Source organism: Clytia hemisphaerica, unplaced genomic scaffold, assembly GCF_902728285.1.
Source record: "Clytia hemisphaerica strain Z4C2 unplaced genomic scaffold, Clytia hemisphaerica genome assembly, whole genome shotgun sequence".
NCBI classification, from domain to species: domain Eukaryota; kingdom Metazoa; phylum Cnidaria; class Hydrozoa; order Leptothecata; family Clytiidae; genus Clytia; species Clytia hemisphaerica.
Genome location: NW_027104146.1, coordinates 1,629,275 through 1,652,081, shown reverse-complemented (window position 1 = coordinate 1,652,081; position 22,807 = coordinate 1,629,275). Strand labels below are relative to the sequence as shown.

The 22,807-nt window shown below is 34.2% G+C and overlaps 2 protein-coding genes across 3 annotated transcripts; one reads left to right on the top strand and one right to left on the bottom strand.

Moving 5' to 3' along the window:
- Positions 1-295: 295 nt before the first annotated feature.
- On the top strand, positions 296-5,307 carry LOC136813962 (uncharacterized). The gene is made up of 2 exons (XM_067070476.1): positions 296-773; positions 1,442-5,307. The coding sequence occupies exons 1-2, from the start codon at positions 296-298 to the stop codon at positions 5,305-5,307; spliced, it is 4,344 nt and encodes a 1,447-aa protein (XP_066926577.1).
- A 12,406-nt stretch (positions 5,308-17,713) lies between these two features.
- Positions 17,714-21,611, bottom strand: LOC136813902 (uncharacterized). Of its 2 annotated transcripts, none has more exons than XM_067070400.1 (10): positions 21,405-21,611; positions 21,138-21,248; positions 20,823-20,880; positions 20,179-20,495; positions 19,968-20,030; positions 19,360-19,434; positions 18,981-19,195; positions 18,746-18,810; positions 18,338-18,447; positions 17,714-18,195 (listed from the first exon to the last, which is right to left on the bottom strand). In XM_067070400.1, the coding sequence occupies exons 1-10, from the start codon at positions 21,607-21,609 to the stop codon at positions 17,894-17,896; spliced, it is 1,521 nt and encodes a 506-aa protein (XP_066926501.1). In that variant the 5' UTR covers positions 21,610-21,611; the 3' UTR covers positions 17,714-17,893. The 2 variants fall into 2 exon arrangements, with proteins under 2 accessions (XP_066926501.1, XP_066926502.1); XM_067070401.1 differs by having other exon boundaries at positions 20,191-20,495.
- Between the last annotated feature and the right edge of the window lie 1,196 nt (positions 21,612-22,807).

Below are 22,807 nucleotides of genomic sequence, written 5' to 3'. Positions count from 1 at the left end.
TCCATTTTACGTATGTGTTTGTTGCAATAGATGTCTCTATCGACAAACTGTTATCAAATATTCTGCTGATAAATATGACATGCCAAAAGAAAATTATTATTCTGAAGTTGTTTCTTTTGATGGTCAGTTGTATATTTGCAAGACATGCCATAACAAGCTTAAGAAAGGAGACTTGCCTTGCCAATCTGTCAAAAACAAGCTTTCACTTGATGAATTACCAGAAGAATTTCATACTCTTCGTAGACTTGAAAAGATTCTCATTTCGCGCAGAATTTTATTCAAAAAGATTGCAATAATGCCTAAAGGCCAGTTCCCAAAACTTAAAGGGTCTATTTGTAATGTGCCGATCAATGTTGAAAATGTTGCTAATACATTACCAAGAAGTACAAGTGATAACGGTTTGCTCATTGTCAAACTGAAAAGAAAATTAGAATATAGAGGACATGTTGTTTTTGAACCAATCAGGCCTGATTTCATTCAACGTTTACTCAGTTATTTGAAAGAAAACAATCCTCTCTATTGGGATATACGAATTGATATTAATAACATTAATGACGAGTCAATGGTAGAAAATGCTACAAATGTTATGGAGGAAACAAATTTTGATGTAGATGAGGAATCTGATAAAAGTGTCTCTGGTGAAGATGCCGATGAGCTTGTTGGAGAACAAACTGATGATTTAGCCTCAGATGATCTTGAAACTGCTATCAACCCACTTGATGCTCACCGTTCAAGCGCAAATGAAACAACTCTTATGCCCGACCGATGCAGAAGTTGATAATGAGATTTTAACATTGGCACCTGGTGAAGGGGAAACACATATTTCAATTCTGTACGATGAAAATTGTGAGATGCTTGCTCATCCTCATTTATTTCCGAAAGGCAAATTTGGTTACAAAGTTGAGCGTGATGTTAAACTTAGTCCGTCCAAGTATTTTAATCAAAGGCTTTTGAATGAAAAGCAAAACTTTGCATCTGACCCAGACTACATTTTTTATGCCTGTTCTGTCCTTCAGCAACTTAGACTATCAAATCAAATTAATATAGCAATGAAAAAGGTTTCTGCTTCTAATTTAAGTGCGGGCATGTTTAGTCAAAATTTCAAAGAAACAGTGAAGCAATTTATTGCAAATGATAAGGCTTTTGCTTTCATGAGTACTATCAAAGGAACACCAGCTTATTGGAAAAAATTTCAACAAGAAGTTTTAGCCATGGTTAAACAACTAGGTCCACCAACTTTTTTTAATACCCTGAGTTGCGCTGATCTTAGATGGAACGAGCTGATCTCTATTATTTACAAACTTAAGGGTCAAAATGTTACTGATGAATTCATAGACAATCTTTCCTATCATGAAAGATGTGAATTGTTAAATAGCAATCCTACTTGTGGCTAGACATTTTCAATACAGAGTTGAAGTATTTTTTAAAACAATCATATTAGATGGCCCTCTTGGTAAAACCACTTTTTACGCTATCCGTGTCGAATTCCAAGTTCGTGGTAGTCCTCACATTCATTCATTTCTTTGGATCTTAAATGCACCAGTACTAACTAAAGAAACAAAGGTAGAATACATAGAGTTTCTTGATAAGATAATCAAAGTTGACTTACCATCTCAAGAAGAAGATCCTGATTTATTTAACCTTGTAAAAACTTATCAATTACATCGCCATTCAAAAACATGTCGCAAATATAAAAATACTCCTTGCAGATTTTATTTTGGTAAATACTTTTCTGAGAAAACAATAGTATCTGAGCCGTTGCCACTAGAATTGCCGCACGAGGAAAAGGAAACCATACTTGCATTGCGTAAAGAAGTCTTATCTAAAGTAAGAGATTATATTAACAGCAACCTTAATCCAGACAAAAGAAACTTTTTCAACCCGGATGAAGAAAATTACAATCCAGTTCCTAGCATAGATGAAGTACTGGCTCAATTAGATATTCCAAAAAGTGAATATGAATATGCTCTCTCAGTGTCTGAAGATGAAGACTTTCACATTTACTTAAAGCGCAATACAAATGCATGTTTTGTGAACAACTACTTTACTGAAGGACTCAAAGCATGGCAGGCAAATCTAGATATTCAGCCAGTGTTTAATTATTACAAAGCTGCAACTTATATGTGTGCATATCTTTCTAAAAGTGAAGATGAAGTGTCACATGCCATGACTCAAGCTGTTCAAGACGCCTTTGAAAACGGTGGTGATAAGTATGAGCAAATGAAATCTGTTGCGCACGCATATGTTTCAAAGCGAGAAGTATCTGTGCAAGAAGCTGTCTATCTTACTATGCCAGAATTATGGCTTCGGAAACTTTACCCTGGTGTAACCTTTGCAAATACCAATGTCCCAGAAAAAAGGTTCAGAATGTGTCTCAGTGAAGATGAAATCAGCCAATTACCCGAAGATAGCACTTCAATCTTCAAAAAGAATATGCTGGATAGATATTGTGATAGACCAAAAGATACAAGTGGAATTTACAAACCCGTTGCTGAAATGTGCTATGCAGAGTTTTTAAGGTTTTATACTGTTGTCTATGAGGAATGCAGTGAAAATGATTGTCAACCTAATCAGCTTGAAGATAATTTGGTAGAATCTAATCATCCGTCAAATAATTATCCGAAGAATATTAAATTAAGATCAATGAAAGGTAAACTTAAATGTCGCAAAGTTCCACTAGTCCTTCGCCTTTATGAACCTAATAGAAACAAGAACCCAGAAGATTATGCACACCATCTCCTGATGTTATATTTGCCATTCCACGATGAAAATGAATTGTTGTCAGAAGTAGAAAAGACTTACACTGCAAAGCTGCTAGAACCTGGTATTATTGAAACTATCGAGAGGAATAGAGCTTTGATCCAACCATATGCCGGTTTGGTAGATGATGCCTTAGAACGATACAGAACTGACTTGATACTCAATATGAATGATTATGAGCAACAGGAAAATGACGATACAAATGCAGAGCTTCAAAGTAGAAATCAAAACAATGAAGATGAGTCAGAGGATGAAAGTAACAATGACACTTCTGGCCTTAGAGCGGCTATTCCAATGGAATCAATTTTGCTCCCAGACAACGAAATCAATGTGCGCATAAGATCTTTAAATCATCAACAAAGAGAAGTATTTGACATTGTTCACAAATGGGGAAGAGATTTTGTAAAGAACCTTTCTTCGAAAGTACCAAGAAATATTGAGCCATTTCGTATTTTCTTAACCGGCGGTGGAGGTGTAGGAAAAAGCCATTTGCTCACAACCATTTATCATTCTTTGTCTAAACTTCTAATGTACAGAGGAGGAGAACCAACTAAAGAAAGGATTCTAGTGCTTGCTCCAACTGGTGTAGCAGCAATTAATGTGAATGGAACTACTATTCATACAGGATTGATCATTCCTACAACAGAGTTCTTTTCATTGAGTGGTTCATCTAAAGCAAATTTGCAAAAAAAGCTTGCATGTGTTGAAGTAATTATGATTGATGAAATTTCTATGGTGCCTAATCGTTTGTTCAGAAAAATTGATCAAAGGTTGCGGGATATATTTAATGTGAAAAAGCCATTTGCTGGAAAGTCAGTTTTATTATGCGGCGATTTATATCAACTTCAACCTATTTTTAAGGATCCCATTTACAAAGTTCCTATTCTCAAAAAAGATCCCAATAATGGCAATGAAAATAAGAAACGTGAATCCCATGATAGACCTTCTCTTATGGATGAATTATACGGGTTTGAACTGTGGAGAAGTTTCCAAATGGCTGAATTAACTGAAGTTATGAGGCAAAGAAATGATATACATTTTGTTGACCTTTTGAATCAAATCCGTGTAGGTGAACTAGATGATGAAAAAGAAGAGCTTTTGAAATCAAGATTCATTTCTAAGGACAGCCCAAATTACCCGGCAGACGTGACTCATATTTTTGCAGAAAACAAACCGGTTGATGCTTACAATTTGAAGAAACTTAATGAACTATCAACTGAAATGCATTTGATTACCGCACAAGATGAGGTGCCAAAACATTTGACAAGTTCAGATATGAAGTTTATCGAAAGTGCTAAAGCAAGAGAAACAGGTGGTCTAGCGCGTGTGCTTGAATTGAAAGTTGGTGCACGCATTTTAATTTCCAAAAATATTGACATAACAGATAGACTGGTTAATGGTCAAGTTGGAACAGTTATGGGTTTTAAATTTAATTCAGTTAATAAGATATCAGGTATCTATGTTAAACTTGATGATACAAAAGCAGGTAAAAAAGGATCAAATTTAGATCAAGTATGTAGAGAAAACAGTTGGACTTTGATTGAAAGAGCAGAATGTACCTTCAACACAAGGAAAAATAAGAATAAAAGAAGTAAAGAAAAACCTTTAATGGTCAGAAGAACACAATTTCCTCTAGTCTTGTCTTATGCCTGTACAAGTCATAAAGTCCAAGGATTAACACTACAATCTGCAGTAGTAAGCTTTGAATTATTTGCTCAAAAAGCTTTCAATGAAGGCCAAATGTATGTAAATTTATCCAGAGTGACAAATATAAATGGGTTATTTCTGATTGGTGAATACAATAGAAAGCATATCCGTGTTAACAGTGAAGCAGGCATTGAATATGAACGATTAAGGAGAGAAAGTTCTTTGCAAAAAGTTGAAACTTTTTCACCTGCTTTGACTTCCAGTAAACATTTGCACATTTCACTTTTAAATGTCAGATCTTTCAAAAAACATGTCATTGACATGGTTCATTCAGATACTTTGATCAGCAGTGACTTGATATGCCTTACTGAAACTCAACTGTCACCTTCAAGTGAAACAAATGACATTGATGAATCGTTGCAAAATTTCAAAATTGATTACAATAATAATTCAGTCAATAGATTTCAAAACACTGCATGTTGTGCAAATTCTTCAATAGAAATTTTAGAATGCCAAAAAGCAGCTGGTTATACACAGATAATGTTTAAAAAAGAGACATTTAGTGAGCAACCTATTACACTTCTACTCTTGTACAAGCCACCTAACTTTTCAAGAAATACTTTTCTTGAAGAACTGAGAACACTTTTATATGATGAAGTACAGATTATCCTTGGAGATTTCAATATTGATGCTTTGGATGCTGCAAATGAAGACCTTGCTGATGTGCTCTCGTCATACAAACTGATAGTGAATGAACCTACTCATTTGGCAGGTGGTCTTCTTGATCATGTGTATTTGAAAAAGACTTACTTAGATAAAAAAGAAGTACAATGCTTTGTTAAAGATATATATTTTTCAGACCATGATGGAGTTTGCTTCACTCTATTGAACAATTCCTAAATATTCAAACATGCATAACCATATAGCTTACTTAGCCTGCTTATCTGGGGAGGGAGGGGATGGGGGTAGGCCAATGAGTTTAAGCCAAAGGCTAGAAGTGAATCTGTGTGGTAGGAATTGAAGCAAGTTCAATCGTACCAAAGTTATGCGGCCCGCATGCTTTTCATACAAGATTAAAGATTCACTTCTAGCCGTCGGCTTAAATTCAATGGGATAGGCAATTGGGGTGTGAGGGGGATGCAATATTCTTTTTGACTCGATTAGGCATTGCAGCTCTTTTTTTCTATTACATTTTGCATCTTCTTTTTATACCTCTCTCACCTTGTCTGTGTATGTAAATTTTTAGTTGATTAAAATATACAACAAGGGCAGGTTGATTTGTAGCAAACAATTAAAAACTAGGTTTTCATGAACTTCAAAATATATTTTTAACACTGAAAATTTACATACAAAGGCAATTTGGAAGAAACAAAGAGTTTTTTGCATCAAAGATTATTTTGAATATTTCGAAGCAATAGGAAAAAATTAACTCCTCAGTATTTTTCTCTTTTAAAGTCACTTTTTATGATATTTATATAATAAATAGCTTCTTTTTTTATTTTGGATTTGAAATTTTATATATAATTTTATGCCATTTATTATTTTGATTTTTTTATAGCATTTTGTAGATAAGATTTAAAATAGCATTTTTTATATTTTTGGATTTGAAATTTTTATGTAATTTTAAGCATTTATTTATTTTTACAAATTTTTTAATAGCATTTGTAGATAAGATTTAAAATTGTATTTATTTTTGTAAATTTTATACTTCTGTTATTTTCTGTTTATTAAATTTACAAAATCAATTCATTTAACAACTATTTTAAGATACAAAACATTTAAAATAACATGAACAAAAATATTAAAATGCTGGACTTGTATTGGATTGATTTATAAGTATTGTAATGGAATTTGTCTTTGTCAAAATCGTTAATTATTTGTGGTTAAGTATTGTTATTGGTGTCATTGTGATGGGATTTATGTTCGTGAAATGATTGTTAATGTGGATCCATTGCTAACCATCTAAAGAAACAGCCAGTTAATTTGAATCATCATTGGTATCATGCATACGTTGAATTGGTCCAAAAATACTAAATCAAAGTATATACAGAAAAATAACACACAAAACAGGTTAGTGCATCGCAAGTCTTTTGAACAGCAACAACAATATATTCTATTCTTTCCTCGCTCAATCGTATCAGGCTTCATGTTGATTTTTTTTCAATATTGATGAGTCTCTTTTACAGAGCTATTCAGGTGTTATAACCTGTTATAACTAGTTTAGCACAAATAAAGATGAGTACATATTTTTTTATTAGAACACCAAATATTTCGGCTAGATGGACTTATTTTCTTGCAAATTTCCAGCTTAAAAAATGTTCTTAAGCTTGTTCTTAATTTCTTTCCAGAACACTTAAGGGTATGTTCTAATAAAAAACGTGTAAGCTAGCCTGTCTATGTAATTGCATAAAATAATTTTCCTTTTACAGGATTACGACCAAATTTCTCCTCGATCAGTACCAAGCCATGAATGTATGTATATATTCACTAATTGCAAAATGATTAAACAACATTGATGTTCTTCAATTGAAAATCAGGTACTTTAATTTTCAGTTATTTTCAAGCTTATTTGCCCAGTTCATTTGATAGATATTATAAATATACTTTTATAGAGCTCTACTGTATACCGTGAACTTTGATTTGTTTTGAAATTGATCTGTATTGGCATTTGAAATCATTGCCAACCGTTTATAGTGTGCTTCTAGCTCCATAATGAATTCTATTATCCATAATGAATTCTATTATTTTTCTATTATGCATTAGATCTCGAATCACAGATGGTAGTTCACCGTTATACTGTTGCTTTTACTGTGGATAAAACATTACCGTCAGTTTGCTCACATTTAAAGATTTCATTGAAAATTTGATTATTGGAAAGGTTGCTGATGTTAACGTTTTCAAGAAAATTCTACTTGATTTAAAGTGATCAAAAAATACTACATCGTTAAATTAGCTTGTCTGTTGTCTGGATTGGTTTGCCCTTAGCTTATTGGAAAATCATGTGTTTTTTTCTCTACCAATGTAAATCAACTTAAATAAATCCCTTGGTTTGGTTTGGTTTGGTGTGGTTTGTATTGTTTGTATTACATTGCTTGGATGGACTTGTACGATTAAAAAGACTTTAATTTGTTACCAGCTGAATGATTAAACGAACCCTTTTTATATAGACAAAATAATTGAACTGTAACTTTTCATGTAAATAAATCTATATTTTTAAAGAGTTAAAAAATGTTTTTAAAATTCTCCATTGTTAAATTTAATATTTTACTTGTTTCAAAAAAATTGTCAACCATTCTGTAATATTTATCCCTTTGATTCCCATGACTCTACTAATTACTCTTCTCTCTCGGATTAGTTGTGAGTGATATTCAGCGCAGCTAGCTCATTTTATCCTTAGATACCAAACTCCGAAACAGATGGGAAATCACTGGAAACGGGTACAAACGAGTAAGGGAATGAATGAAAAACGACTTAACCGTGTCCTTTCAAATTTTAAATCTATCATGATTATATTCAATCAGGGAAAAGTTCATATTCCTCAAGGTGTTTTAAACACTACTTTGCGTGCTTTATATTAAAAAATTGTTGCAATAGAACGGCTGTGTCTCCATAATAAATTATGGAGATTGGTAACGTCCAGCCACACATCAGATTCGATCTGACAGCTCACACTGTACCATTCTTAGTATCTAGTTTTTAGTATCTACGCATTTTATCTCAAGAAACTCATCCTTTGTATCTTTTAATCACTTAAGCCGGAGCTTCCAGCGCAGCTGGTTTATTCATACTTCTTTGATGAAAGAAGTATATATTTTTAAAAAGTAAAATACTTCGTCTATCATTTACTTTTTTTTTGAGCTCTTTACTCCAAGGATTTCTCATTTTGTCAGCCGTTGAACTTCAGTGCTTTTTCGAACAAAATTCTTAAACCCTCCTGTGTTTCAGGGTTCGTAGAAAGTCGTGGGCATTTCTTTATCTTGCTAAGGTCAATCTTTCTTTGAAATCCAATCTTAGACCTTTCCAAAAATGTATAACAAATACAAAATTTCAGGTATGCGATGTGGTGATTTTTCACTTTGAAAAACAGAGACATTTTTCCTTGAATTCCCCTAATGTTTGTTTACATGTCAGGGAAAACCCGCATTTAACAATAGCAAAAAATTTGGAGGTCAAAACATTCGAAAAGTATAATCAAAGGGATTTCCAAATATGTATAATGTTATGGGGTCTCCTTTTGAAGAATGTGGTGGTTTTCGAACAAGAAGAGATGGCATAATAAAAACTTTTCTAAAATCTAGATTTTGACGTAAAGGGCATAGGAAATTTTGGCATGAGTATTTAGTTTTTAGTTTTATAAAGAGTTCAAAGCATTTAAAAATCCAAAACATATTTTACATTGATCAACAAAAGTAAATTAAACATCGAGCTGGGTTTGATTTTCAAACTAACAGCCTAAAATTTTCAAATATTACTGGAAAATAGTCTGGAAAATAGTCTGGATGAAGAACTTCGAAAAAAAAATCCCTTTTTCGCACAAATGGCCGGCAGTTGTTTCTAGCTACTCATTCTTTTTTGCCATTTTTCATCTCCAAATTAAATAAAAACTTACTGGTCATCCTTGGTAGTTTTTGATATCCAAAATTGAATCACCATTTGATAAGAATAAATTTTAGATAAATAAAGGCTGCCTTCGATAACAGAATTTCGAAGGCAGGAAAGTCTGTGAAAACTGAAGCAAACAAAGCATTCCATTTCTATACATACATACCTCTTTCAATCGAATCTCAATTTAATTAATTCTACAACTTTCCTTCATTCTCAAGTTTTATTTTTGAGAATGAGAGTAATAATTAAAGCACGATAAGGTTTTATTTTTTGAAAAGCTCAATCGATCGATGTGTGATGTTGTTTTGAGGGGCGTCGTAATCTATTTAGACTACCTTTGCCCATTGTGGATTTTGTTTAAACATCTTAGTTCCTGCATTCAGCTTACTGAGGGTTAAGGGATTTATGCCTAAAAAGAAGAGTATATGCCTAAAAAAAAGAAGAATTAGTAAAGCACAAGGTGCTAAGCATGTATAAAAAAGATTATATGCAAAAGTATTAAAGAGGTATATAACAATTGAATGTTTTATAATAAAAGCGGATTTCGGAAGGTCGTGAAGAGAGCTTGGATATAAAAATAAATAATTTAAAATAGAGATTATTGGCTATTATAAAAAGATAACATAGGGGTTAAAAAGAATATGGTTTGTATTACTAAAACGTAATATGTGAGTTCGGTGCGTGTGTAGTGGGATATGAACCTGACAGGCTCTGTCCCAACTGTTTAAAAATCTTTAAAAATTCTAAAAATGGATCGTTGTTATTACTGATAACTGTTTATTTTAATTAAAGTATTGTAATAAGGAGAAAGGTTTTTTATTCGAAGCAAAGCTGACATAATGGAATCCTAGTAGGACCTGTCTGTATTCTGATTGTAAAGGTACGAAGGTATAAATATTTTATTTGTGTGAATGAAAATTAAACTAAAAAGGAATTATTTTTTGAGTGATATGTATATGTGTATTATAAATATGAGTAGAAAAGAAAATTGTTAATAATCAAACTAAAAATTTAATAAAATGAGACAAGTTTTTCATAAAGTGTCTTTTTTTCTGCATTCGGCCTATTTAAAAAGTTATAATTATTGAGTGGGTGATGTTGTATACCATTGCTAGCAAGTAGCCAATTTTTTGAAAGTCGTTTTATCCTATCTTCCAAAGAAGTAACTCTTGCTTCTCTATATAATTCAGTTATCCTAGTCCATCTAGGTTTCCCTAAGATAATTCTTAGTGCCCTATTTTGTATTTTTTCCATATTGTACATCTGAGCATTGGAAATAGAAAGTAGACAAATATGCGAATATTCTAACCTTGATCTCAAAAGGCTTTTGTATAACATTAATAATTTATTTTTGGACATGTGATACTGATTTTTTAGTGTTTGAAGAAAATTTAAAAGATGGTATGATTTATTAATCTTGCTTGTTATATAGGAAACCAGATTTAGTTGCTTGTCGAGTTGGAGACCTAGGAATTTGATCTTATTATCTTTTTTGAGTCTCACATTTCTAACCCAAATTGACATTTTACTCCTACCGAAATTCACATGTTTGGTTTTATCCATATTGACTACTAGCCCCCATTTACTAAACCATTCAAACAAAAGTTCAATATACTCGTCTAAATTTGAGTCATATACTCTCTTATACCTTTCCCAGGCAGCCAGATCGTCTGCAAACTGGGTCATCTTTGTTGTATCACTAGATGGTTTGGGAATGTCACAGACAAAGAGAGAAAAAAGGATAGGTGAAAGACAGGAGCCCTGAGGTACTCCTGCTTTCAAAGAAAAAATGTTTGATTTAAAGTGAGAGTATTTAATATAAGCCTTCCTGTCTTTAAGGTAACTATGAAGGATGTTTAGGAGGTATTTTGGGATACCTAAAGAGTTTAGTTTAAAAAGAAGAAGAGAGTGGTTGACTTTGTCAAAAGCCTTCTCAAAATCCACAAAGACTGCATGCATTCTTTCACCCTTGATTTTTGCCTCTTGATAGTCGTTGAGTAAAAGGAAAAGATTATCTACTGTACTTCTTTTAGCTCTAAAGCCAGACTGCTCCTTGTTTAAAATGTTGTTATTTTCAGCCCAATTGTATATTCTATCTGCAAGGATTTTCTCGAAGATCTTACCAATAGTAGGAAGAAGGCTAATTGGCCTATGTTCTGAGATCTTGTTTGTGTTCACTACTTTGGGGATCATCGAGATTTTTGCAGTTTTTAATGAATCTGGGAAGATGGAATTATTCAACCAGTCATTAAAAAGAGAAGTAAGTGGTGATATAAGGAGAGGAGAGAGTGTGGAAAGAAGTTTATTTTGTATGGCATCATGGCCAGGTGCTTTGTGGACTTTGAGGGACTTTAGAACATTGTCAACCTCTTGATGTGTTATTTTTTCTTCGACTTCAAATCTAGTCAAGAGAGGATCAAACATGTGATAGATAGAAAAACGTTCTCTTCTATGAAAAAGAGTGTTCTCAAACCAGTGGTCGACAATATACTTATGCCTTCTGTCAGAGGAAATATTTGGTTGGAAAATTTTTTCTTGTCTTTCTTTAAAGGAATTAGCTATGTCTTGTTTATCTTTCACCTTAGAGCCATCTTCTTTGACAAAAACTTTATCTTTATGCTGTGTGTTGCATTTTTCACCATCTAGAATTGTTTTAATATATTTCCAGGTCTTTTTGGTTGTTTCTCTAACATTAATTCTTTTCTTCATGAGCTCGAATCTTGCATCATCGCTATCTCTTATATGTTGTTTGATCTGTCTGTTTAATTCTGTTTTTCTGCTTCTCAAAAAGATGTTATTTTTATTTTTTCTTAACAGATTGATTATACTTCTTCTTTCTTTTATCAATTTTCTGGTTTCAATAGACATACCCTGGTTTTTACTTGGTATCAACTTAGTTGGTACATGTTTATCTATGTCTTGAAGGATGGAGATCAGTTTGTTCGTTTTTTCTTCGACATTCTTTGTTCCAAAAGTTTTGTCACAAGAAAATTGATTTATGATCCTAGCAGCAGTCTCAAGGTTAAGTTTATGGTAAAGTTTAACAAACTTTGATTTTTTAGGTGCTGTAGGATCAAAGAAAGAAAAAGAGACAGGTAGATGGTCAGAACCAATGGATTTAAGCGAAGTAATGTGCTCAATTTGAAAGAATCTAATAGGAGATGTTATAACTTGTTGTATAACTTCTTTAAATTCACCTTTTTTGGTTTTAAAGTTTGGTGGCATCACATATGTTTCAAAGTTGTTATCATCATACAATTTCCTAAAAGTAGTACCTCTATGATTGTCTTTTATACTGCCCCAGGTATGGTGTTTAGAATTTAGGTCTCCGACTATGATTGTATTTGGAAGAAAGAGAAGTTTTAAAACTTCAGTATCTGCTGTAAAAGTAGGTGGAAAATAGCAGCAACAGAGATGAAAAGATTTTGACATATTTAGCGAGTCAGGAAAAATTTTAATTAAAAGCATTTCGTATTTCCCTATTTGATATTTCCTTATCTCATCATGTGCAATATCCTCTCTAATTAGGATGGCTGTCCCTCCTCCATAAGATTTTAAAGTTCTTCTATTCTTTCTATTGTTCATGATAGCTGTATAGTGTTTGATTTTGATGGTCTCTTTGTTAATTAGCTTTGTTTCGTTCAAACAAACTATGTCAGGTTTTTCTTCAGCTAAGAGAGTTTGTAGATCTTGTTTTTTCGATTTAAATCCGTTAAGGTTTAATTGGATTATTTTTAAGCTCATCATTTTGGAGATAGGGACATCGGTGGTTCTTCAAGAATTAAAGAGGTATTTCTGAGTTCATCTAGGGAATTCAGGAAGTTTTCTTTATCAAATTTGTTATGGTGTCTCTTCATGATGGATTGAAGATGAAAGCAAATGTCAATGTGTGTAGTCATTTTCTGTTGCTCAATAGCATAGCAAGCTTCAAAAAGAATTAAAGATAGAGTTTCGATGTCAACCGATTTTTCATATACTGAAAGAATTTCTGAAGAAAGTTCAGAAGAGAGATGTTCTTTGGTTACATAGTTGTCTTTGACTTCAGATAGAGTATGGCAAATGATTTTATTTTGTTTTTCTAAATTGTCGATTCTGGATGTAATAGAAGAGAGGCTGTTACTGATTTTGCTAACGGTTTTCTCTAAAATATTGACGTTTGTAAAAAGGGTTTTGGTGTTATCAGAGATTGTTCCTAGCAGAGTAGAAATTTCAGTGACTTGTGATTGTATTGAGTCCATTCCTTCCGTACAGGTTTTTACACTGGTTTGTAGGGTGACAGATTCTTGACTAAAGTTTGCAACTTGTGCATATGTCTTTTCAAGTTGGCTGTATGAATTTTTTACTTCTTAACAGAATTATTGATTGCAGATATCTGGAAGACTTTTGTCTGTCACTACGTGTGACAGTAGCTTTTCAACTAACTTTTATAACACTACATCAAGGTCTAATATTGGAAATACACCGGAATTTTTGAACACAAGCGATTTGTAAGTGCTCTAAAGTAAGGGTAGTTTTAACTCTGAGTTTTTAACATGAGACTTAAGACTTAGGACTTAGGATCTTAGCATTCAGTTCAAAAATCGTCTAAGGCTCAGAATATAGCCTGTAAGTTGCCAACCCTCTTGAAATATTCGATGAAATTAGAGATAAAAGACTTTCTCGCCGGAACTTTAAATCTTGAAAAACGTTATCAATATTATGACCTTACATCCTCTATAAAAAGACGAATGGTTTTTTTCACAGTTCACACAACATTTCTGAGAACACTTCCTTCTACAGTTTTCTTTACCACACCAACTACATAAAGGATTTTTAGTTTTACAAATGGATTGAACATGACCAAATTTTAAGCATTTTTTACATTGGATAATGTAGTTTTCGATAGGATCATATTTCCTGACAAAGTGCTTACTAACAGAATTGTTAGCCTTTATGGTAAGTGGAAAGTCGTCTTCTATATCACCTTTTAAAACTTCAAAAACAACAAGATTTCCTTCTCTTCTGAGATTGTATACTTTGGTTACATAGTATTCCAAGTGGTCAAAAACAAGTTGGAGGCTGACAGGTGGACCAGATTCTGGTTCTTTTGCTAGTTTATTTATGCAATAACTATCCAGAAGATTTGATTTTTTGTCGATAGAAATTGATTTAATTTTTTCACTCCAATTGTCTTTGTCCAAAAGGAATTCTATTTCACTAATGTCTATTTCACAAATAAGAGTAGTGGTTTTTGTGTGTGCTTCATTAGCAGAAAGGAAAGAAAAATTTTTGACGTGGGAGTTTAATTCCACTAGATTATAAGGTTTTTCAAAATTGTGTTCATGGAGAATGACTTTGATCTTTTTCTTCTTTGGTGGTTCTTGAAGAATAAGTGGATTGGGTTTAGATCTATTCGTTTCAAAGCCAGATTCCAGAACAACATTTTCTTCAGAAGAGTCAGCAGGTTTTTCTTTGGTGTTTTTAGAAGAGGAAGAGGTGGAAGATGATTGTGAGTTTGAACGAGGTTTTTTGATTCTAGAAATACCAAAGTGGACTTTTTGTTTTTTCTGCGTAATGAAGTCAGTTCTTAGATCTTCAATGCTCTGACTTACATCTTCGAGAGGTGATGTAGGTCCTCTTTTTGTTAGACATAGTAAGAAGAAGTAGGTAATAGAAAAGGTAATGTAGATAAGTTTAGGAGAAAGTAATCCAGAAGTAAACTTGAGTGACCAAGACAGAAGTCTGGTCCAAAACAATGCACAAAAATAACGAAATCTGATGATATGACTTCACTGGTAGCGCCAAACCGGGTTCTAGACCGACTTTCAACAATTTTTCTGTAAAGTGTCAGACACTTTTAGGCTAATTTTTTTTATGAAAAACAACTAAAACGTTGCAAAAAAGCAGAAAAGTATGTGGGAAACAATTAAATGTAGTAGAAATAAAAGTATTTTTATGGTTTTGTGTACTAGTAATTATAATATATATGTATATCTTGCCAGAAGCAATTTTATACGATTTGAGGTTAACGGTTTCAAAATCGTGTGTCAAAAATTTTAAATCAGTAACTACAAAGAGTTACTGGCTATAAATTATACTATAACTTTGTTATTATGTAAGAAAAGAGTGTACAAAGTTTGAGAACAAATCTTTGCCTACTCAAGAAGTTATTTATAAAAAGGTTGTTTCGTGTAATCTTTTACGAAAAGTTATTGTACCGCTTTAACTTTCAAATAGGTATAGTTTGTTATAAATTACAACACACTGAATTCTTTATAGTTGAATTCAGATCACTAACAGAACAGGAGGCCTTGGACATGAATACCAAGCAGACAATCACCCAAGATTGGCTTCTCAAAGAGTCGATTAGGGTTTCTTGACCCAAGGGGCCAAGAAGTCCTAAAAACCTTTCCACTTGTTTTTGTGTTTACTATTTCTAGCCAAAGGAAATAGTAATGTTTATCTTTTTGTTATAGAAACACTTTCGTCAAGAGAGATCGAAAGTTTAAAAAAAAAACAGTTTCTCAGAGCACGACCGCACGCACCGACGGCGTCAATAATGTTCCATTGCAAGGGAGTGTCCCACGAGGTTTAGGACCATTGGGAACCAGCTCAGCCCCGTATGGAGCTCAGAATAAGCTTAACTAAGGCTCCAGTAAAGCGCTGTAAGCTTACAGCGTAAGCCCGGGCGGCTCTGTAGGCCTAAAAACCGGTTTTCTGGCAAAACTACTGTTCCCAGCCGGTTCTAAACCCTCTAAATCGCTTTAGCAGCATGAAAACATGCTAATTAGAGCCTTTGGAAGTAGCTCACTCGCTTATAAGGTCGCGTTTTTACGTTTTTTTGCTTAAAAAAGCCTTAAAATCGCTTAAATAGAGCTTTTTAAGCGTTTTGAAGCTATTTTAGTGAAAATTCGTCGGTTCTGCCCCCTTCGCTGGACTTCAATGGGTCTAATCCATTGCAAGGGAGTGTCCCACGAGGTTTAGGACCATTGGGAACCAGCTCAGCCCCGTATGGAGCTCAGAATAAGCTTAACTAAGGCTCCAGTAAAGCGCTGTAAGCTTACAGCGTAAGCCCGGCGGCTCTGTAGGCCTAAAAACCGGTTTTCTGGCAAAACTACTGTTCCCAGCCGGTTCTAAACCCTCTAAATCGCTTTAGCAGCATGAAAACATGCTAATTAGAGCCTTTGGAAGTAGCTCACTCGCTTATAAGGTCGCGTTTTTACGTTTTTTGCTTAAAAAAGCCTTAAAATCGCTTAAATAGAGCTTTTTAAGCGTTTTGAAGCTATTTTAGTGAAAATTCGTCGGTTCTGCCCCCTTCGCTGGACTTCAATGGGTCTAATCCATTGCAAGGGAGTGTCCCACGAGGTTTAGGACCATTGGGAACCAGCTCAGCCCCGTATGGAGCTCAGAATAAGCTTAACTAAGGCTCCAGTAAAGCGCTGTAAGCTTACAGCGTAAGCCCGGGCGGCTCTGTAGGCCTAAAAACCGGTTTTCTGGCAAAACTACTGTTCCCAGCCGGTTCTAAACCCTCTAAATCGCTTTAGCAGCATGAAAACATGCTAATTAGAGCCTTTGGAAGTAGCTCACTCGCTTATAAGGTCGCGTTTTTACGTTTTTTGCTTAAAAAAGCCTTAAAATCGCTTAAATCCCAGTAAGCATTTGGACGTCGGATGAACGTCGCATGACGGTCAATTCTTAACGTCGCTTTACGGTCAGAGTTTCGTCGAAAGTGAAGCGTCACATGACGGTCCATCATGACCGTCGCATAACCGTCACGATTTACTATAAAATGACCAAATTCTGACCAAGAATTTTAGGCGTAAATTTAATACCTTACCATAAAAGGACTAGACGATATTTCCAACAAGATTGTTTTTCTTTCAACAGTTTTATTTTCTTTGAATAAGTTTGAATGTAAAAAGTTTATTAAGTTAACTTTTAATTACAAATATTATAATCAAATTTCTAATTTTGAACCATAATATAGTATGAACATATTAAATGTTTTCTACTGTCAGACCTACAAACAACAAAGAGTGGCCGAATGCTTTTTCCTCTTAGAGGTCTTAGATAGACGATGTTACAATGAAAGGGTAATTAGTCCTCTCTGGGTCCCTTTGTCTTTATCCTGTCTTTCTCTTCCGTAGGTTGGTGGAAGTGGAGAGCTCCATTTTGCAATTTTTCAACTGCTTATTGTTATTTTTTCCAAAAAACTGATATTTCATGCAAACGTTTACTTTGTTATTCATTATGCAGACTTATAGATTGAGACTCCAATCTTAGTTATTGAGCGACCTTCTAGTGTTCGAAAAGAAAATCTAAATGCACAAAAAGCGCTTGGAAAAATCCCCGTTACTTTAATTAGACACAGAAGAGGGACTTTCAAGGGAATGAGATTTTTATCGAATAATATCAAACAATAGAGCGTCGAATACGAGAGCTTATGATTATCGAATACTAGAGAGAATACGTTGAATTAGAGATCACCCACTTTAGAAGTAAATATTAGTCTGTTATAATCCCTAATTTGTTCCTAAAGTATATTTCATATTAGCTGTCAGTAAATTTTGAAATGCTCATAACTTTTGATATACTTCGAGCTAGATAGCGATTTTACGCGCATTGAAAAGATAATCGTGAGTGGGATATTATCAACAAAATAAATTTCGAAAAATTTGTGAAAATGAAGATGAAAAATGGAAAAGAAAAAATATCAACTGCTGGTAGAATTGTGATATAATCACCATTTTTACAAAGGTGATTTTCGAATCTTAGAACATCATTACTGTGAAAAAACTTTTGAAAAATATTCATTTAGTCAAAGGATATCGCTATCTAGCTCAAAGTATATCAAAAGTTATTAGCATTTCAAAATTTACTGACAGCTAATGTGAAATAGACTTTAATAACGATCAAGATCATCATCGTCACTGCTTGAACTGATGACACGCTGCCTTTTCCTCTTCCCAGATTCAACGTCACTTTCAGATCCGCTTCCCGACAGACTTGGGGAAGTCTCTTCGTTCACCGGTTCACGTTCACGTTCACGTTCGTCGTTCGCCGGTTCATCGTCGTCGATCTTCTCCTCTTCTCCTGGCTTCGCATGCTTGAAGACGTTTCCAATGCAAGTTCGCAGATCTTGCTGCGTTGGGCCTTTCGCAACGCCTTTGGAATTGACCTTCCTGAATAACTTTTGCCCTGCATCTGTAACAAAAAAATAAGTCATTAGTAGTCACTATTCTCATTCCCTTAAAAACCTTACAAATTATCTTTAGAAACGACGTTACGTTAGATGACGTTCCCCGTTCGCTGCGTGCGTACTATATTGATGAAGCATGGAACTTACCAATCAGACATTTGAACGTCTTTGTGTTGCCAAACGGCTTCTTTTTTCGAATGTTTCGTTTAACAGAAGCAGCCAAGTTAAATTTTGACTGGGTTGTTCGATCCATTAAACTAAAAAAGATAGTGTTATTATTTAGTTTATACAATGAATCAGAGATTTTATTCAAAATGTCTGGTCGAAAAATCATGAACAGAACTAAATAAGATCTTTACTATTTGTGCTGCAGTCTCCATATCTACAAACATAAGACTTTAATTGTGATCATCACACTGAAACAATTTCGATTCATTTATTCTGCCAAAGTTTAATAATGATTTCGACCAAAGGACGAATAGCTTATTAAACTTTGGTTCAAATTTTGAACGGTCTCTCTGTTAAAAACTTTTCAAAACTATTTTGCAAAATTACCTATCGATGCAACTACGCATTAATGCCATCTTGTCTTTGCCTCCAATTTTGATAAACTCTTTGGTCTAGCAGAAAAAGTGTGGTTCAATTATAATTTAACAAACTGTGCACATATTAAAACTTTCATTGCCAAAAACTGGGCTATTCTTTCAGACTGAAAACCATGGTCTCTGCGATCATACACGCACGCAAGTGTACAATAAATAGATAAAGGAGTGTACCAGGAAATACTCACTAATTGATTTGCTTGACCATCGTCTAGATCTTTTTCCCATTCTTCAAAGTCATTTACGTTGGTGAAAGGATGACGGGGTAATAACTTTGCCTTCTCTGGCACCGCTCGAGATGGACCAGCAGCAGTACCACTCTCCAACAGGACAAGCCTACTTCTGATTTCCTCTTGACACTTTGAAATCTCAAGCATCCGCTCAAGCATGAGCTTTTGATATCCTGAAAATAAAATTATCAAAGAGGATTAAATCACAACAGGAATATTTTAGATACTTTCAGGTTGACCCTTATCCTACTGAGCGTTTTGAATGGTCCCTACTCAAAAAATAAAAGTTAAAAGAACAAGTTTAAGGCCAAACTATAAGGCATGTAAAGTTACTCACTTGCTTCACCCATTGGGAACTGCATGTCAATGATTTCAGCTGACAAGGGATGTGGATGGTCCTTGTCATGGGAAGCTAAAACAGAATAACATTTGAAGTGTGACCTTTTTTTTGTTAGAGAGTGTAGAAACAAACAAGTTATTTGACTCAACAGCAGGGAAGGGATGGTGTAGGGGTCAGTAATAAAATGCCTTTTTGTGTTACCTACCAACGAAATGAGAACGAGAGAGTCAAGAGAAGAATCAGTTTCATTCCTAAAAACCCTTTTAGTACTCATATATGTCTGAGATTTTAATAGTGCCCCCTGTTCCATTTATCTGCTTCGTAAAAATTGTTCTAATTAATGCGTTTTTACTTTAAAAACCCCAAAATTTTATACTTTTGACAATTTTACTGATATAGCCAAGGCTGATTTTAAGGACGAGAATTTTCAAGACATTGTTTCATGCTGCACTAAGAATGGAATGCACTGTAAGGGTACGTTTTAAACGATTATAAGCTGCACTGTAAGGGTCCAATTTTGAAAGCCGTTGTATAGAAATTTATTCCCGATCCCCCAGGGTTTTAAGTTGCAAAAAAATATTTTGAATAAAAAAGACGAAACTTACACAAAGATTGCTGCCTAACTAAGGAATTTGCCTCTTTTGTTGGTCGCTGCAATCGTTCAATAGCTAAATTGATAATCAGAGAATATCTGCTTAATATGAGAGAAAAAGGTTTGAAGGAAATTCATATTTCTCCACCATGAATTTTCACATGGATTAGTACTCTCAGGGAGGGAGAGATGTGGTAAGAAAACAAGGGTAATAGTGAGAGTACCACAAATATTACCACAACGGTTGGGTGAACCTCCAGGAAGAGTTGAGTTAATCCTCGGGCTGAATGCTTCGCGAAGAAAAGGTGCTCCATCAACAATCCTGCTTTGATGAGTGCTGCCTGGTGGTGTTCTGCCTGGTGGTGTTCCAACTGTTGCTGTTGCACTTTGGTTGGGTGAACTTCCAGGAAGCGTTGAGTTAATCCTCGGGCTGAATGTTTCTCGAAGAAAAGGTGATCTATTAACAATCCTGCTTTGAGGAGTGCTGCCTGGTGGTGTTCCAGCTGTTGCTGTTGCACTTGAAGAGCCCGATGCTGTTATTCTGAGGATCAAGAAAAAGGAAAAACAATTAGACAGTCTGAAAATGCAAACTTCAGTGCCTGATTGTAGTAATATAAACAAGAGGAGTTGTAAAATATACATAGAATTGGAGAGGCCATAAAAGAATAAAGTGATTTTGGGCCAACTTTGCTAAGAAGAGGAGAGTAGGTTTTCAAAAATCAATCACTTTAGAGAAAGTGTTATTGAAAACCTCCTCCAAGGTTCGCCTATAAATGGAGCAAAATTAATTATGTCGGATGTGATTGTTCTGTTGGAGCAAAATGTGGAAACTATAAAAAACAAAACACAACTAAAATATTTCACTTACTTGAAAGATTGATGAAATGTTGGCATATCAGAGGTTGAGACATCTGGAATACTGGCTTCTAAAATTAATCATAATCTCAAAACATTTGAAATTGTAACCCTGGGGTTGAACTTAAAAAATGTTGGTTTGCCATCACCAACAATAATTTGACTAAAAAGGTGACGGGTATGTGCCTGTTTTTTCTACTAAACAGTAAATTTACAATAAAAGGTCAAGAAAGGGTCAGGATTTTATGTCGAGTAGAAAAAATGACACACTGTTGTGAAAAAGTCTCTCCAAGGTTAAGAAAGCATTTTCATCAAAAGTTTTACTTACTCTTAGATTTACGTGCCTTTCCTGAAACAAACTTGGGTGATCTTGTTGTTTCTGTTTCACTTTCGTTAGCAGATGTCAAATCAGCAATAGCATCACATGTTTCTTTGTCTCCTTTAGAGAAAAGAGAAGAAAAAGATATCTAAGGAGCTATTTTTTATTTCAAAAGGGAGATCATCAAGTTTCCTTTCATAATTATTTCTGAAACCCTATTACTATGACATTCTGTGACATTTCGAAGCAGCCATAAATAGCTTAGAAAAGAATTACCTTTTTCCAGTTTGAATTTAACAAAAGGGAACCGTGACCAAGTTGGTTGTGGGTCTGCAAAATTGTTAAATGAATTGGTCACTTGCATTCCATTTGGGTACCAAACTTCATTGTCAATTACCCATTTAGCTGGAATGGTCATTTCAAACTCCTGAAACTGATCACGGCCAATAGATTCTAGCCACACAGCTCTACACCAAGCCATATCTTTTATTAAATAACTGAAATACAGTCATAAAAACGACAATAAAAAGAATAAAATTTCTCAAAACTACCAGAGTACCTTGGGATGGCCCAAAAAGTTTTTTCAGAGGGAATTTAATTTGGCGGATCAGCAACAAAATTAATTTTGGCGCTTAATGAGTTTCAAGGTTCAAAGTCTCCAGGGTCTAAATAGTGAAAAGCTGAAAAAATATGAGAAAACTTAAATTTTGACGGGAACTTAATTTGGTGGTGCGGATTTTGCTAAAATCTGTCAAATCCACCAAGTTTTCTTCCAATACGACAGTTCTTTTTTGAAATGAGCCAACTCAAAATTAAATATTTATTCAAACTTGAAAAAGTACAAGAGATGAAGGGTAGATTTCCTTTCAAAATAGGTGAAACAAAATTCTGAATATAGTAGGCATCCATTTGATGAATTTTACAGTTCTAAATTATGAAGCATGGGAATGAGAAGCATTCCATTCTTAGTAGGAATGGCAACAAACTTTTTCTTAATGTCTGTTGTATAGATTGTTGACTCTTTAAAGGTAGTGTTTTCCAGCAAGACACAAATTCCAATATCTTTAGAATCAACAGGCTCATCAAAGTATGATCTTGTTTTCTTGAAAGAATACAGACGTGCTGATATTTCTTTGCCTTTTACATCAAGAACTTCACATATTTTATTGTTACTGGTAAGAAACCATGCATCACGGTTACCTTTTAACACAGACCTCACTTTTGTGTGTATAACTTTACTTACAAAGTCAACACCAGTTTTTTCCATCTCTTGGATTCTTTTGGCAATCTGTGGCAGAGGTTGATGGCTTTTCCTAACCATCTTTTTGATTCGGTGCAGAAAATTCTCAAATGGGAAAGCTGAAAGATCTGCCAAGCCACAGTTAAAATTCTCAACATCTTCGTGTAAGTGTATTGTGGAATGGACATTGTACGAGACAAAACTTCCTCCATATAAATCTGATGATTTTTCAACAAACCATTTCAAAAGCTGTTTAGTAAAATTAAACAGGTTCAGATAGTTTTCCTCCTCAGGTTTAAAATACATCAACACTGAGACAGAGACACTTAAAGCCAAAAAGTGTCGATAAACATCAGCGTTCACCACTCCTTTCAAAACAAACATTCCAGTGTAAAGAAGAAACTGCTTAAATTCAGTAGCCTTCCAACGCTTCAACCAC